Source organism: Lycium barbarum, chromosome 11, assembly GCF_019175385.1.
Source record: "Lycium barbarum isolate Lr01 chromosome 11, ASM1917538v2, whole genome shotgun sequence".
NCBI classification, from domain to species: domain Eukaryota; kingdom Viridiplantae; phylum Streptophyta; class Magnoliopsida; order Solanales; family Solanaceae; genus Lycium; species Lycium barbarum.
In genome coordinates, this window is record NC_083347.1 from 34,179,641 (window position 1) to 34,197,577 (window position 17,937).

Sequence of the window (17,937 nt, forward strand, 5' to 3'; positions counted from 1 at the left end):
TACCTGAGTGGAAATGGGAAAGAATAACTATGGACTTTGTTTCTGGGCTTCCACGCACTCAAAGAAATCATGATGCAGTTTGGGTTATAGTTGATAGGCTAGCCAAAAGTGCCCATTTCTTGGCCATCAGAATGGACTACCCACTTGAACGTTTAGCAGAATTGTACGTTAATGATATTGTGAGGCTACATGGTGTTCCCGTTTCTATTGTATCTGACCGAGACCCAAGGTTTACATCCAAATTCTGGACTAGCTTGCAAGAAGCTTTGGGCACTAGGTTGAACTTTAGTACTTCTTTCCATCCTCAGACAGACGGCCAGTACGAGAGGGTGATTCAAATCTTGGAAGACATGCTTCGAGCTTGCATTATGGAATTTGAGGGTAGTTGGGACAGACACCTAGCCTTGATAGAGTTCGCCTACGATAATAGCTACCAATCAAGTATTGGCATGCCTCCCTACGTAGCCTTATATGGGAAAAAGTGTAGAACTCCCCTTTGTTGGAGTGAAGTTGGTGAAAGAAAATTGGTTGGTCCTGAGATTGTGCAACAAACTGAGGATAAAGTAAAAGTCATCAAGGATCGTCTAAAAATTGCTTCGGATAGACAAAAGTCTTATGCTGATCTTAAAAGGCGTGAAATTGAGCATTAAGTGGGAGATAAAGTATTTTTAAAGGTTTCTCCATGGAAAAAGATTATGAGATTTGGTCAAAAAGGAAAACTTAGTCCTCGATTTATTGGACCATATGAAGTACTTGAGAGAGTTGGTCCAGTTGCGTATAAATTAGCTCTTCCACCGGAGTTAGATAGAATCCACAATGTCTTCCATGTTTCTATGCTTAGAAGATATCGCTCAGATCCATCTCATGTCCTTCCTGTTGAATCCATTGAGGTCAGCGCTGACTTGACATACGAAGAGAAACCTATCCAAATCTTGGCGCATGAGACAAAAGAGCTTAGAAACAATAAAATCCCATTAGTAAAAGTCCTTTGGAGAAATCATTCTGGCAAAGAAGCTACCTGGGAGCGAGAAGAGGATATGCGAATTCAATATCCACAGTTGTTTTGAGGCTAGAATAAGGCAAATTTCGCGACGAAATTTCTTAAGGGGGGGGAGTTGTAACCCCCCAATTTTTTTTTTAACTCGCTCTTGAATTTTTGGATTGACCATACCTTGATAGTAAGGGTATATTTTACTTCGCACTCCCCGAATGTGAACTTAACGACATTTGAAACTTGTTTGAAGTGTTATGGTGTAGTTATATAAACTACTCTTACTATGATTATCTTATTAAATTTATTAAAAGGATTAGATATTTATAAAAGTGGGCAACCTTTTTATTTTATTTTATTTTATTATTTTCTTTCATTCTTATCAAGGAAGATACAATTATTTTATTGTTTTTTTCCATTCTTATCAAGTAAGATATATATCCCTTGTCTCTTATTTCCCCTACCTCTATAATTTTGTTTTTCTCTAGAAAAATAAGACCAAAAACTTCTCTCCTCTCATAACATTCACCCACTAAATCAATCATCAAGATTTGCCTTGGTTGATCCCCAAACAACTCCACACGATTGAGGTAAGTTACAAACCCGTTTTTGGATTGGACTGCTGTTAGTGTTTTTAGGATAACTCCTTGTATAAAGCTTAGTTTTAAGTGATTAAAGATGTTCTAGAAATATATTTCATAGCCCTACAACTTTCGTTCAGGCTTGAAAACTTAGTTTTGCTTGTATTCACTCGAAAAGGGGCGAAGAAGTGCAGGGCAGGTGCTGCCCAGATTTTCATTTTGCAAAACCTACATGTACTGCTGTTAGTATTTTGAGCATATCTCTTTGTACAAAATTGCTATAGGAGCGGTTCGAATTTTTATAAGACCCTAAGACATATATCTACAACTTTCATTAAGGCCACAAAGTCTATTTTTGCAATTTACCCCTTTGAAACTGTGCGACAGTACAGGGCAGTAGTGCTGTCCAGAATTCCTGTTTTGATAGTTTAGGCTGATTTTCACTGATTTCATGTTTAGTTTCGATGTGCTGAGACTTTTGAACTTAGGTGGATATTTGATTGTGTATTTAAGGTATATATGCTCTTGTACAAGCTAAGAGGAATTGTTTGACGAAGTGGACTTTGGTTGGTCTATGGCGTAGACGATTTGAACTCCTCGAGTTGTGGTAGAACTTGTGGTGTGGTAAAATGCCAAGGTTTGTGTATAAACTTGAACTTGGAATGTCTTTGTTTTCTGGAATTTTTGAAGTACCTTGATGGGTTGTTTCCTTACTCTTCATCTTATATCATGGTATGGTTGTTATCTCAAGTGTTGCACAACTTTCGCTAAATCACCCATTTGTACGAATTACTTACTCATTTTGCATTCTTGTTGGGACTTTGTCCTTCTTGTTACGGTGACTTTGTCATCGATATCGGCATGCCTCTCGATTCGGATCTTGCCCATCTCGACTTTGGATTTACATTTCGTCTTGATAATGGATTTTCTTCCATTTTCAAGTACGAGTGGAAAACAACTTTCAACATGGCTCTTGATTCTCTGGACTATTGGGTGACGACCCTTCTTGATTTGGGGCTTCGGTCCATATTGATATTGATTGTGCTTGGTGTGATGGCATGACGTACATATTGGGCGAAAGTGGTTATTTGACAAACTCTCTTGAATTGAATTATAAGCTTTCTTGATACGTGAGCCTTCGAATATTATTATCGATATTTTGAAACTCTTCAAGGTTGGTATTTGATACTTTGATATACTTGTTTACTTGGTTTATTGTTATCGTTTTGAGCTACCTACGACGGACAAGGGAATTGGAGAATCTAATGGCTCCAAGCCCAAAGTTTATACACCACTAAGCTTTATGCTTTGCGATAGTTGTTTTCTATCGTAGGTAATGTGCAGGAAGAGATGTGAAGATGGCCATTTGGAGTAGACTTTTTGGGAGCCTTAGTGAAGATCACATTTGCATATGCATCTAGGTCTTGTAAATTTTGGGGACTTGTACATGATCCATGTGTGACACTTATGTATGAAATTTTGAAGGCTTGTTGGATGCAAGACCATATGCTTGTAACTTGAACTTGGTGACTTGTTTTGCTATTTTAGGGTGTGCTACCAACCCAAGTCATGCCATGTATTGGGTTTACATTTTGCCTTGTAATTATGTACAAAGGAAGATACTAGTTTCTGTGATAATCGCAAGTTTGAGTTTTGTGTATCTTATGGACCCGCAATGGTGTTGATTTGAAAATATAAATTTCAAAATAAAGTTTCCTAAATGTGTTGACTATTTAAGAAGGGAATTACCGTTTTAAATTGATACTCTGATATTGTATTTCATCTATGAATATTTTCAGAGGGTACAACGAAAAAAAAATGTCGCACTTTCAACACTTTTTCGCATGGGTCTATTTCCGCTATTAATTATTTTTGTGAATATCTTTTGGCATAAATTCCTTCTAAACACTGTAAGTATGAAATTAGCTTTTGTTTTGTAAGTGGTATCCTTCCAAAGGGGATGCTACATTTTCGGTCCTCGGAATTTGGTTAGTGTTAACTGGTGGTGGGGTGTGGTTCGAGGCACCAATGTGTCCATCGATTGGGGTAAACGGCATTATGGTCATAACAGACCTGGTGGGGAAGTGATCGGGTAGTGGTGAATTCAGAGATTGAAAGAACGGCGGAGGCCTTCTTTCTTCAGCAGAGGCCTCTCGGGCAGCATTAGCAGCTTTGTTTCGCGCCACTTCCTCTTGAAGATGGGTGATTTTTTAAAACATCATCTACATGACGTCTTCAGTAGGTGATGACTCAGGCAGTTCACGTAGAGGAAATTCTCTGAGAGCAATGTCAGTAGGTGTAGTTTCATTCTATGAAGTACCAGTCATCTTTTCTTTGCCTCTATCTTGTAGGGATAAGGATGCTATTGCAGCTTTGGATCTAGTGAAGTATGCCAGTGTGAACACGAATCAACTTCTCTTCTATAAGAAAAGAATAACTCAAAGGCAAACAAAGTCAGTTCGTAAGTTAATGAAAAGTAAATCAAGATATCACATATAGATGGCAGTTTTAAAAACATTTAGCACATAAATAATCATATGTTTGATTTAAATACTCAGTTGATCTCTTGTATCGGGTTATGGGTACTTGGAATTTCGTTTGAGTGAGGGGGCATATAATATTGATAATATATAGGGATCGAGTCTTACGTAGACAGCTTATGTATCCCTCCGCGGGAAGTCAGGCCCATCCGTAGTTCGGTTTACATAAGATAAAATTTAAAATCTACCCGTGACCAGGCCTGATAGAGGCTTCCTACATATCCCTCCTTGGGACATCAGGTCGGCGCAATTCCATTTACACAAAATGGAGGGGGGGGGGGGGGGGGGAATCCGTATTAAATACAAAATAAGTGAACCCTTAAAACTACCCAAAAAGCGACCTTTCTTTGATGTCAATATAGGTTGTTTGTCCATTCAACCTCTTCTGGCTCTAAGGTCCAAATCCTAATACTGAGATGGGAGCACAGGCTAAATAGTGCCCTTATGGACCAAATTTCCCAATTCAAACTTGAATGCATTGCATTCCTCTATGTCGTGTCCTAAGGCTTTAGAATGGTATATGCCCATTTTGCGGCTGCCAACTCCCTCAGTTTGAGCCCTTCTGGTTCTGATAGGGTTAATCTTCCCAAAACTGACCAACTTCTAGAAGATGTTGGCATAAGAGTCTCTAAATACTGTGAAGTCATAATGCCAAATACGAGTGTTCAGAGTAATCCCTTCTGTTGGGATAATGTTGTCATGGACCAAAGGCAAATACGGTTCCCATATGTTGGTGATGCTTTTCTCATCTATCAGCCTGATGAGTCTCTTTTTGAAGGCTAAGCATTCATTAATGGTGTGTCCCGCATGATCTTGGTGATAAAGGCATCTCTTATGTGTGAAGACCGGAGGACAGGGTGGCAACCTGCCAAAGAAAACACTGATATTCCTTTGGTTCAAAACTTGATCATCATTTCCTCGCTCGTAACGTGCTTAGGCGAGACATGGTAAGGACAATCCAATGCCTTGATCGGGCGAAGCTGGTCGGGCATACTCTATTCGCTCCACGGGCTCTTCCCTAGGGCTTGATAGTGCAGCAGAGGCTTCTTCCCCTTTTGGGCTTGAAGGTGCGGCGGTGGTTCCTTCCCTTTTTGGGCTTGACAACGTAGCAGAGGCAGCCTCCTTTGATGTCCACGTGGGCACTTTCGGGTCCGACTCCATTTTTTCTTCCTCGGACTCCTCTACTATCGAGATGTATTCAGGAAGAATTCCTTTTCCCTTGTCCAGGACATTCTCTCCTTGAGCTTCAATAGGTTTTTCAGGCGAACTCTCCATCGAGTCCATTAACTCATCTGTCTCTTTAATCTTGGCTTTGACCGCTCGACTCAGCTTTTCGAGATCTTGAATTTTGCGGCACAGCGAGACCTCATTCTTTCTCATAACCTCGAGCTCGGATGCCTTTTTGTTGTTCATCTTTAGACTCTGAGAAAGTCGCTTGGCTTAGTACGGGTAATTTTGTTCATTTTTTTTCTTTGGGTGAGTGGACGGTATTCGAGATCAATTAAGCATTTAAACGAAATATATGAGAGCAAATAAAGTCACACAAAGCAGTTTATAAGATTATACTACGCAAGCTCCTAAGCATACTAATCGTTTGAAACATAAATGTGCCATATGAATTTAAACCATTGTACTAAAATCATTAGTAATAATATTCTTCCCCGAAGGGGTACAAAAGATAAAGTAAAGACAGTGCATAAAATAAATCAGCAAAAGTGTCCTCCAGTGGTGGATGATGAAGCCAGATCCCTATCTGTTACACCCCGAAACATTTTGCGTTACCAAGACTGTAGACGGCTTAGTATGAGCTGAAGGGAGAGCAAAGTTATAAAAGGATTAGTGTTACACCTCGCAGTTTGGACGTTGAGTTCCGTAGGTGTTAACTGCTTAATTGTGAACACCGGAGTGATATGCGCCTATCTTATGGTTATAAGGGTTTAAGTTCATATAGTAAGCTATGGAAGGATTGAAAGGCAAGTGAATTAAGGAAATTAAATTTGTTGGAACTTGGAAGAAAATATGAGGGGCAATTTTGGCCCAACTTGGAGAAAGAATATCTTTTAGTAGATGAGGAGTTTTAAAGCAAAGTAAAAGCCTAAAATAAATTTCGTCGTGTCTAGTTTCCAACGCAACAAAACGCTCGTCGATATGGCATCGAAGTGGAGAATTATGGACGTTACAAGTTAGGCTGACAGAGCAGAAACGCTGCTACAGTAACCGGGATGCTACAGTACCGACTTGCTATAGTACTGCTACAGTGACCCGACCCGAATTTGACCCACTATTTAAGGATCAAATCTGATCCTAAACCTCATTTTTCAGCCCAAGAATACTCCAAATATTTCCCAAATTTTCTAGAAAATTCTCCCAACTTCTGCCCACTAGGTTTTAACACAAATTAAGTGAAATCCCCGAATTTAAATTCGGACAACACATAGCTGCGATTATAATATCGAATTGCGGCGAAACTTGGCTTGGATTCAAGGTGGTAATCGAAGATATTGAAATTCCAGCGGATAAAAGGTATGAATCTTTCCTTATTAGTATTGATTTAAGCTTATTTACGGAGGGATAGTTACTAAATGAGCGGATAATGAATTTATGGGTCGAGAAATTGGATAAAACATCGTGTGGGATGTCTACGGAATATTTTGGTGTTGATAATATTGTTGTTGATGTTGGTATTGTTTTTGTTGTTGTTGGTTGCTGAATTGAGATTTTGGGCTAGGCATATAAACAGAGGAGATGCTGTCGAAATTTCAGCAGATTCTAGAAAGATTTATTTAGAGGCTAAGGATAAGTATATAACAACGGGCCTAACAATAGTATGAATGGTTTTATATGTAGATTTCAAGACAGGAGGTAGGTTGGAAAGTCGAGAAGCGAGCTTCCAGGTATGTTAAGGCTATCATTTCCTTCTTTTTGGCATAATCTATGACAAGCGCGAAGCGTAATGATATCCATAATGAATCCACTCCTAGATGTAGGATATCCGAGTTCCTTGACTTCTTAAGTCCCGAAGGGGCATCCATAAGTTGTGCGATTTCATAATGATGTCTAATTCCCGAAGGGGACATTCTTAAGGTTTCCTTATTCCTATCCATTTCACATTTGATTTTTGAGTCTCGAAGGAGACAAATGAAAAGGGGAACAAGTTCCCATTTTTGAGAAAAAGGGAAAGAAGTTCCCATTTTTAAGAAAAGGGAAGAAGTTCCCATTTTGAACTAAAAGTTGCTCCGAAGGGAGTCTTTTGATGGTTTTCAAAGATTTTCATGCATTTGCATATTTACATATATGCATGACATCATTTCATGGGGAAGGGGAAAATATCTAAGGCGTTATATATGCAAACCACCTGATCAGCTGGTATACGATGATTATGATGCCCAAAGGGGCTACCCGAAGGGGTTGCGAGCAGGACGAAGGCATGCATTATTTATATATATACTCATGCTGCATCAAAAGTTCATATGCACATACATGTTTATCAAAGTTGGTTACAGGTACAGATTGAGTCTGTTACTCTTTTCATCCGAGTCAAGATATATTGTTTTAGTTTTGCCTTACATACTCGGTACATTATTCGTATTGATGTCCCTTTGCCTGGGGGCGCTGTGTTTCATGCCACGTAGGATGTTCCCAGGCTATCAGCTGGTTTGGTGAGCTCAATCTCAGTTTGGAGTGTTGCCGAGTCAGAATACTTATGTTATGGTATCTCGTGTATGTTAGAGACTTTTGCAGACAGTGTCCTGTAGAGAGTACGTCGAGATGTCGACAGTTGTGTAAAGCGACCATATAGGTCAACGTGTTTTTATGCTTTATTTTTAAAGATTTTATTGTGACTAAAGGCTTTCTTTGAATTAACGATAAGGGAGAAGTCCCTGATTTGATGAAAGAGTTATATTGAAAAGTTTGTTTTACCTGACGGAAGCGTCATTTCGTAGATTAAAGGTTCACAAAAAGTTGTGACTCCGGGATGGAATAGTAGTATGGCACTCAGCTGAGTAGGTTCTTGAGTGTCAGTCGCGGCCCTCCGGTTTGGGTTGTGACACTATCCGTCTTGGCTTTCTTTTCTTTTTGGAGGTAGTCTGGATATGAAGATAGGCCGATGTCAAAGTTGCCTTCATCAGAAACCCTTTCTGTGTGAAGGTCAGTGGAGCGACATCATCTAAAGTCTTCTTCACTCCATCATCTAGCTCAATCAAACAATCATTAGTAAGCTCCAACTCGTGTCTCAGACTTTCTATGATGGCTTTGTCATGCTCAATTTTCTCCAAATACTTTGCATTTCTGTCGTTAGCTCTCCTTTGAACCAAACAGGTTCAGATCTCGGCTTGCGAATCCTTGTCTTACACATAGCTGTAGAGAATAGGTCTAGGAGGAAGTGTTCTTTATAAGTCAGCCCTCAACCAATCATTGTACTCCATAACAAAACCCAGACGAAACCTATCTTCGGCTAAGGTATCGGGACCCCAAATCATGCAAACCTTCCATTCTTGTACACAATCCAAAGCTCTTGGAGGTCTATCAATGTCGTAGTCAATGATGAAATCCCTCATGCCTCCAATCTGGGGTATGACTTAGATTATCCCAAATTGTCTCAAGACCCTGGCAAGTGCATAAGGGTGAATCCCTCGTATTCCCATAAGTGGCAAAAATGGACACTTTCTTCCTTTGAACACAACTTCAGCGGACATGAAGTCGTAAAACATCCATTGAATGCTCTCTTCCTTCAGTCTGGAGAAAGTGAATGTCCAGCTTTGTATGTTTTGTTCTCCGAAGTTCAAGCGAAAATCCAGAAGGTTGTCCCTTTCAGCCGGCTTACTTAAGTGTTGTTCACCCCTAACCTTGACCATATACTTAAGGATCCACCATTATAGGAGTATGTTACGGCCTTGGAAGTATTTATAGTGATTCCGGTAGAGACTCAGGGCTCGCTACAAGTCGGCTAGTATGATTAGGTTATGTCAAAATATTTGGTTTCCTCTTTTTGGGTTATGCCATAAAATATGGCATAGGTGACGAAAATGACTCGAATATCTATGGCTAAGGACCAGTCCTTGGGAAAAATCGTGGTTCCCAGAAAGCAGATTGCAAAAGCCAAAGGTTTAGTGGCCGTCAATTCGGCATAAGTCTTGAATTTCCCGGGATACTCCACAAATTCATCCGGGCTTCTAAATCTTCTGTACAACTCTCTGAAGGGTATGGTGGGGCCATGGGCCTAATTGGCGTAATTTAAAGAAAGCATTCTACAAAGTTAGGAGTTGGTGGGTGTTTCTCGGATTAAAGCATTTTGGTCGGGTTTCTTTCTTCTCTTCAGCCTCGAGCCTACACTAGTCAATACATCCCTAAACTCCTCCAGAGTTTGTGTCATTTCGATCTCATCCCCGAATCTGAAAACTATCCTATCTCTATCCCAGAATCCGGTAATTACTTCTATCAATTCCTTGCAACCAGTCATAGTCATGATGTATGTCAAATTCCTAAATGACATGAAATTCCCCTTTTCTCCTCCGGGCACATTTAGCCCTACCAAATCCGCAGCAACTCAGGTGTAGTCAAGACCACATCGAAACTTAAATTGATTGACATCTACAAAACAGAAACTAAAGTTAATTTCCCCCTCCCCTAGGCAATGGTTTCATTTATAGGCACATTTAAACGTTTCCAAATAACACATAATATGATATGCAGTGTTTTTTGGGACATAGACCGTACTTGACATGGGTTAGTCTCCCTATCAGGTTTGGATACGTCTAAAATATCCAAACCACCCATTATACTTCTCATTTGGGTTTGGCTTAGCTCTGACCTAGGCTTATGCAAGAGTGGATTTTTTGAATTGACCTTGGACCCGAGCGGACTACTCGGGGTGAACTGTTGTCAGTGTTGACACCTAATTTTCACCTCATAAAACGCGTATTTTAATTTTTAAATTTACCGAGTCCAAGACAGAGTAAGGATTCCCTTAAAAAATTAAAAATTTAAAACTCCTGAGAAAATTACAAAAAATGATGTTTAATTATTATTTTCATAAAAATCAACAATTACAAGAAATTACGAGTTATTTACTTTCACAAACGTGATTTGAAAAGAAGATACATATCCTGCTCAATCTAACTCTGAAAAATTGTTAATTAGAAATGACGTATGAATTCGGCTCATTTCGATCGCATTTTTTCACATTTTTAATATTGCTCGGAAGTATATCAATATTGGGCTCATTTTGAAGCTCGTATTTTAAAACGACGTATTATAATTTTTATTTCATCAAAATATTATTTTACGAGGGGCGTATTAGATTAATTAATCTAAAATTATATAAAAACTATGCTATATTTTTATAAAAAATAAGAAGGGGATTTTATTCATTTGTACCTTTGTTGGTACTATTTGGATAAGGTCTTTAGGGGGGTGGGGAGTACGGCCAAGTAGCCTATTTTTGTCCATAGAATTCTAAATGCTTAGTTGGATGATTTTAAAAATTTGAATAAGGATTTTGGGGGAAAAAGTACGGCCAAGTGGCCTTTTTTTGTTCATAAAATTCTAAATGCTTAGTTGGATGATTTTGAAAATTTGAATAAGGATTTTGGGGGAAAGGTACGGCCAAGTGGCCTATTTTTGTCCATAAAATTCTAATTGCTTAGTTGGATGATTTTGAAAATTTGAATAAGTATTTTTTTTGGGTGGGGCGGGGGGGGGGGGGGGGGGGGAGCTATGGCCACATGGCCTATTTTTGTCTGTGAAAATCTAAATTGGCTTGCTTGCAAGTAAAACGGATGGACATTAGTTTAGGATTCATTTTTTTTTTTTTGGGGGGGGGGGGGGGGGGGGTGGGACGTTTTTGAGAGGAAAACAAAAAGGGGAATCTTCTTTTTCTATTTTTGGGAAAAAGAGAGAGAAAAAAAAAGGAGAAAAACGATTAAAAAAAAAAAGTTCAAATTGCATCCTAAAAGCTAAAGTTGGATTTATATATTCAATGCTTAGCAACAAAAGATACAAATATAAGATATACATATAGAAAAAGAGAAAAACAAATTTAAAAGAAAAAGGGGTTTAAAGATTTGTGAAGTGTTTGGTGCTTGAAGTAGATTGAACCCATCCTCATTTTGATCTTTAGGTTGTCCCATCAAAAGGTAACCTCTCATTCTATCATTTATTTCATTTCAAGTCATGATTATATATTTATTATGATACTTATGTTAGTTAAAAATAATTCTTTGCTAGCTTAGTCTTGTTTGATGATTAAGTGGATATTATATGAATTTGATACCATTTGAAAAAATAAAAATAAATTAGAAGTTTGATTTAGACAATGTTAAGTGATTTTAGGTTAGTCAAATTGATATCCTTTATTTCATTTCTAAGTTATGATTATATATTTATTATGATACTTGTGTTAGTTAAAAATAATTTTTTGCTAGCTTATTCTTGCTTGATGATTAAGTGAATATTATGTGAATTTGATACCATTTGAAAAAATGAAAATAAATTAGAAGTTTTATTTAGACAATGTTAAGTGATTTTATGTTAGTTAAATTGATAAAAAAAATAAGAAAAAATTTCATCCCTTATTTCCTTTTAAGTTATTATTATATGTTATTTATGATGCTTGTGTAGTTAAAAAGGACTATGTGCTAGCCTAACTTTGTTTGCATGATTAAGTGAGTATCCTATGGATTTATTACTATTTTTGACAACATTAAGTGATTTTAAGTTAATTAAAATTGATAAAAATAAGAAAAATAGTAGCTTAAGTTAGAATTTTGATATTGTGTTGATAGGTTTAGTGTGATTATTCAGTCTTGTTAGCTTTTGATATATATATATATATATATATATATATATATATATATATATATATATATAACTTGTTTCTTGTGAGTTTGTTACTAACTCATAACAACTATTGAGCCTGTTGCATAAATTGTCCTTTTATTTATAAGTATGATAATTATGGGCTTGGTTTAAAAATATTGTAATTCATTTTTTTGGCTTTGTAAATTAAATAATTGACCTCGGCCTATTACTAATGTTTTGTATACCTATCTTTTGTGACCTCCCCAATTTGTTGGTGGATATTCCGAGGCCCACTAACATTTCTAGATCAAGTCAACCCCTATCATGGAAGGATTAAGGCATTGGAGCATAATTTGGAGCGAAAATATTTATTTATACATTTTTCTATTGGGCTTGGTCGGCCCAATTCCCTTCTCTCTTTATATAATTTACTTGATTATATATATGTATGCTTGTATATAAATTGGAACCTTGAATGAGATTATCACACCTAAGAGTTGCTAAAAATTGATTTTCAAAATTGTTTTTAAAAAAAAAACCGTTTAGGCAAATTTAGGATTGAGAATGATTTTGAGGATTTTGGATACCTTTGATATGATTTTAAACTTATAGGCAAACTTTAGGACTACTATGATTGATTTGAAACTTGAGTTGGAAAAGTTGTTTTGTAAACTTGGATTATCATTTTGGGTGAACTGTTTTGACTATTAAAAAGGCTTATGAGTTAACTTTGAGACTTTTTGTAAAGATTAAAACCAAGAATTGGATAAAAATTCTAAAAATATGGCTAACCTATGGAGTATATTAGTATGCCTATAAAAAACTATTTTCAAAAAAACTATTTTCTATACTTAAAAACATGTTTTCTAAAGAACCTTTTTCTAAACTTGAGTCGGCTTACGTAGTGTTCTACTTGGGTTAACGCCTTCGAGTTTTAAGCTAGGTGTTCTAGTCCGAAATCCAAAAAAAAGGCCCCATTTTGGGCAAAACTCTACCATTTTTCGTTTCTTGAAAAGGAATGTTTTTGGCATAAATGACTAATTTCTATTTGTGGAAATATGAAACAAAAACTGTCTTTATCACAAACAATTTATATCTACGAAGGCATACTATTAGAACTTGTAGGTCAACCATATTTTACGGATCCTTAATATCGGGGTGCCTAACACCTTCTCCGGGGGATCACCAGAACTCTTACCCATACTTTGGTTAGATTAGACTTCTTTTAACATTTAACCGTTTTAAATGAACCATTTTCGAATTGGTTTTCCTAATTTCCTAAAAATTAGGTGGCGACTCTAAAACATTATCCATTTAGAATACCATTACGTAGAGGTATATTTTTCCTTTTTTGCAGTACGATTGATAATCGTACTTCCCCAGGACACTTTCCTTTTTAAATGAGGCAAGTACAAATGCGAATCGGAAAAAATATCGAACCGCTACAGAGGGCGACTCCGCTGGGGATAATTTAAGGTTCTAACCATAAGGGTTCCAATAATTTGTGTGTTTGTATGATATAAATTGTCTAAGTGATATAAATTGTTTATGTGTTTAAATTTTCGCAAAATATAACTGTCATTCATGCATGCATACTTCGGCACTCCTGGCATTTATTTTACATTTTTCTAAGGGTGACGACGCGGGATGAGCTACGGTCATACCTTCACTAAAAACCCTTTTGCTATATTCTTTAGATATCTCTAAGGTCGAGTGGGCATGCGGTCATCCCACAGCCTTAGAGAGCCCACCCCCAGCTTGTTCGGTTGGGTAACCTGTGTCATTTGCTTGAAAAACCACTCTAGAATAACTAGTGTAGAGCGAAGCCAAATCCCTACTGATATAGCGCATACGGACCATAGACTGGTTTGGGTATCTCAGACCTACCTGAATCGGACCGGAAGACTGCCCGCATCCAACAATGTGAAAAATTGAAGGATGTACATGCCGTTATATGAATCGTTTGCCCTTGGATTTGGGTTTTTACTTTTTAGTTTAGGAGTTGTACCCCTACGCAGGACTGATATTTTGTATACCCCGTTCCCCTATTATATATCCCCATTCGATATTTATCAATGTTGTATATATTGGGGCAAAATTAACGTTACCTGCATCCTTCAAACGATAGTATACTTTTGTTGATACATTGATTACATGATATATATTGTTTACATGCTACGTGTTGTATACTCTGCTTTGCCATGCCTATTTTTTATTTTCGCATATAAAGACATCTCTTTTGCTTCAAACACGAATAGTCCATAGTTTGGTTCCCAAAATCTTAGAATGTCGTCAAAACTCACCACAAAATAAAATCTCAAAACACCACGTCAAAAGTCAAGTTTTCTAAAACTTCTAAAATGTCGTTCGATCATCATCTAATCCACGTGAACCACGTCATTTCCAAAAGCACATTTATTACACACAATATTCCTAAGAGCCTCACCCTCGGTCCTCGCAACCTCTAAAGTTTTAAGACAAATAGCCCAGCCGTCGCAAATTGCCGACAACTACTTCATTCCTAAAAAATCATTCTTACCAGACACAAAAGATCGTTAAGGTCATACTTTGCCCTTTCAAAGTCCAAACACTTCAAGTCCAAAATGGTCAAGTCATCATCTAATACTCATTGACCGTGTCATCCTCAAAGATCACTATCACATACAAAGATTACCAAAATCGCACAAAAATCAGTCGAATGGGCAAAATCCTGTCCATCTAGGTCATCTCCAAAAGTCTCTATGTGAGCCGAAGTTTGGACAATATGTTTCAAGTAAAACAAATGTTACATGTCTTATTAAGATTAACGAACTAACACGTTTAGCTCTTGAGTTTTTCTTCTCTTTTGATTGACTTGTGGGGACCACCGAGTGGTTTAGATAACGAAACTTAAGTGGTGATCTGTTTTAGCCCATCCATGTGCTACGCTATCGTGATCTCACAAAATTCAAATCACAACTTTTTTTTAGCTCACCCATGTGCTACACTATCATGATATTACAAAATCAAAATCACAACTCCTTAAAAAAATCAAGATTACGACCTTTTTTTAGGCCACCCCTGTGCTACACTAAAATGTTTGAATCCAAAAATGACAAGCCTGTGCTTATTCAGACAGACAGTCAGTTTTGAATTCCGAACTATGTCAGACTTGATTCTTGTTCCAGCAAGATACGTAGGCAATCCTATATAAGGGTGCAGTCTCCCTACTATTTCAAACCATAAACCTCGATAAGGAATCGGGGTACGTCTTTGATCCAATGTTCAAAAACTTCATTCTTCCACTGTTTCAAAATATGGACTCTCCGAGCAGACCTGGGGTATGTCTTCGAATCAGTCAAGCTATTCAAATTTTCAAGCATAAACATCTTGAACTAAGTGCCCTTGGACTGGAAGCCGGGGTGACTAGTTCAAAACAGTTTGACAATTCTGATATTTTCATTCATTAGAGTTACCCAATTAAACTAACAACTCCTTCCCTTATGAGAATCCAAAATAAGAACGTAAGTGGCTTCTTTCGAACGAACGATTCATCCTTTTATAGAAATAAAAAAAATGGAACATGACTTACGTGATGTCCTATATCGGTTATTTAGCCATCGACTCACTCAATACTTATCCCGGGGATCACATTCCTGTTTCCTTCAGTCTATAATGACACGCTCGGTGAGATCAACACGAGTCTATCACTTTTACTCTAAAGAAATTTTCTTTGAGCATAGGCATAGGGAAGCTACAAAAAAAAAAGCCTTAGGTCGACGTCAAGTCCAACCAAAGGCATTATTGAGCATACCATCGCCTCAACTCTATAAGCCAAAAACGACTTCATTTCTAACTCAGCCTTCAAATTGGATTCCTTTCACTTCGTTATGTACACTGACACTTGCTCTTAGAATATTGCAGGTTACAACATTATACAAAGTTGAACTCGGGAATCAAGATTATGAGACGCTGGCTGGATCCTCACCAATCCACATAAGCCAAGACAACTTCATCACTAACCTTTTCCAGTATCCTTATCAAAACAATACTATGATTCTACTGATAATAAAGTCGAATCTCGCAGGGATCATGCATCAACACTGCCAAAAACTGGCACATCAAGACTAGAGGATCAACAACGTCACTTGCCCTAGCGTAATCATCACAAAACAAGCAAAACAAACATCAAGCCTTCAAAGACGGCCGAAAATCTCAAAAGCCTATTTAATGGCCCAAGCCGAAAGGCGGCATCTCTAACTCTTCTCCTAATTTTTAAAGGCTACTTATAACGACTTTGCTTTAAAATTTTGCAGAGTCAACTTCAAGTCATCAATGACTCCCATCGCTCCCAAAACGGGACAACTTGCTTAGGAGGAATGCCGAATCTTCCCGAAAAATAGGAGCTCCACATCAGGCTACAAAGTACGGTCGAAGATCGAAAAAGCCGACTGAGAGCAAGGCCTACCCCTACAAAAACAAGCAATTGCTCAATGATTTCATATATCTTTCTAAAGTCCTTTTTAGATTATCTTGACTAAAGACACTGGTAAAGCCACCACGTAGCTATTATTCATCTTCTTTAAGTACAGGTGATTGCTATAAGATTAAGAGGCATCAAAGTAGTGATCGTCCTCAATGTCAAAGGAAATGAGTCAATTGAGCCAAAGGGGCTAGAAAAGGACAAAACGTCGCAAGGGCGATACAATTGACCTGAAAGAGCTATAAACAAAATCAAGCAAAAAAAAACTACAAATGGATGAAGCGCCACAAGGGCGATGCCATCAAGAAGGGCTATAAGATAGACATAGTGTCTTAAAGATGGCATAAAAGAGCCAAAAAGGGAAAAACAACCATCTAACCTAGAGAACCACAGTCCTCGGGGGTTGAGATGACAACAAAAAAGTCAAGAAGGCTACGAAGAATGCCGAGAAAGCCATTCTCAAGCGATACCAAGAAGGTTATAACTATAAATCAAAATCGATGGGTTATAACTACATGAGAATGATAGAATAGAAACAAACTTATCTTCGTGACAAAGTAGGGTTGTCTGCCCTAAAAATGTGACAAGCTGGGTTGTCCGCCCTAAAATTGTGACAAGCAGGATCGTCCGTCCTAAAAATGAGACAAATAGGGTCGTCCGCCCTAAAAACGTGACACTGACCTCTTAAGTAGACATTGCCTATCTCTAAAGTGGATAGTCATAGGACGATACACTAGTCTCAAAAATTCGAGATGACGTCATAAAAACATTACCACCAATTATGTTTATGACATAATTCCCAAAGTGGGATTACATAGGTGTTTTTCGAGATTGGTCGCACCAAACAAAAATCGTAGATATCCCTAGATAGAAACTGGGGCAGAAATTTTGAGATCTTTTTCGGAGATCTCAAAACTCGACACGATAGGTTGCCGACACAGCTTTAACTAGGGCAGAATTTTTGAGAGGATCTCAAAAATTCTTTTGGTATGGCAAGTTTAAGAATTAGCGAATACATTTCTACACTGGGGCATAAACCATTTTTCAGACGTAGAATAATGTCGTTGCCAAGCGATATGATACTATCAAAGGAATCAACCAGACAAGAGTCGCCACGTCAAACGGTTTCATATCCAACTTTATCTGTCATACCTTACTAACTTTAGTATAAGGGTTTTGCAGGTAACGCTGTCAAACATCGAGGACATGCCTAAAAATGGCGGACGAAAGTAGACATCAAATCTGCAACAACGACAAGAAAAATCAAATAAAGCTTCTCAAATGGCGAAAGCCGAACAGCTATACTTTGAACTCTCTTCTTCTCCTTTATGAATACATTGTCGTTTCTTTTGACTAGTTTAATGCCTTTTTTCTTCAAATTTTGTAGAAAGTCACCATCAAGTCATTAACGACTTCCCTTGACCGCAAATAGGAGCAATTTGTTGAAAAGGAATACCAAACTCTTCTGGGAAAGCAGAGATCCTACAAAGTGCATCAAGGACCACCACAAAGAAAAAGCATGTAAAGAGCAGCCTACCTCTACAACGAGCAAAAGATGCTCAG

General features: G+C 37.8%; 1 protein-coding gene across 1 annotated transcript; it reads left to right on the plus strand.

The window, feature by feature from the left end:
- The first annotated feature begins 695 nt into the window (after positions 1–695).
- LOC132619712 (uncharacterized) lies at positions 696–1,067 on the plus strand. Its single transcript, XM_060334536.1, has one exon. The coding sequence runs from the start codon at positions 696–698 to the stop codon at positions 1,065–1,067; it is 372 nt and encodes a 123-aa protein (XP_060190519.1).
- Positions 1,068–17,937: the final 16,870 nt, after the last annotated feature.

Excerpts from the sequence above, each read along its gene's own strand:
- LOC132619712 (XM_060334536.1), top strand. The coding sequence starts at position 696 with ATGAGATTTGGTCAAAAAGGAAAACTTAGTCCTCGATTTATTGGACCA.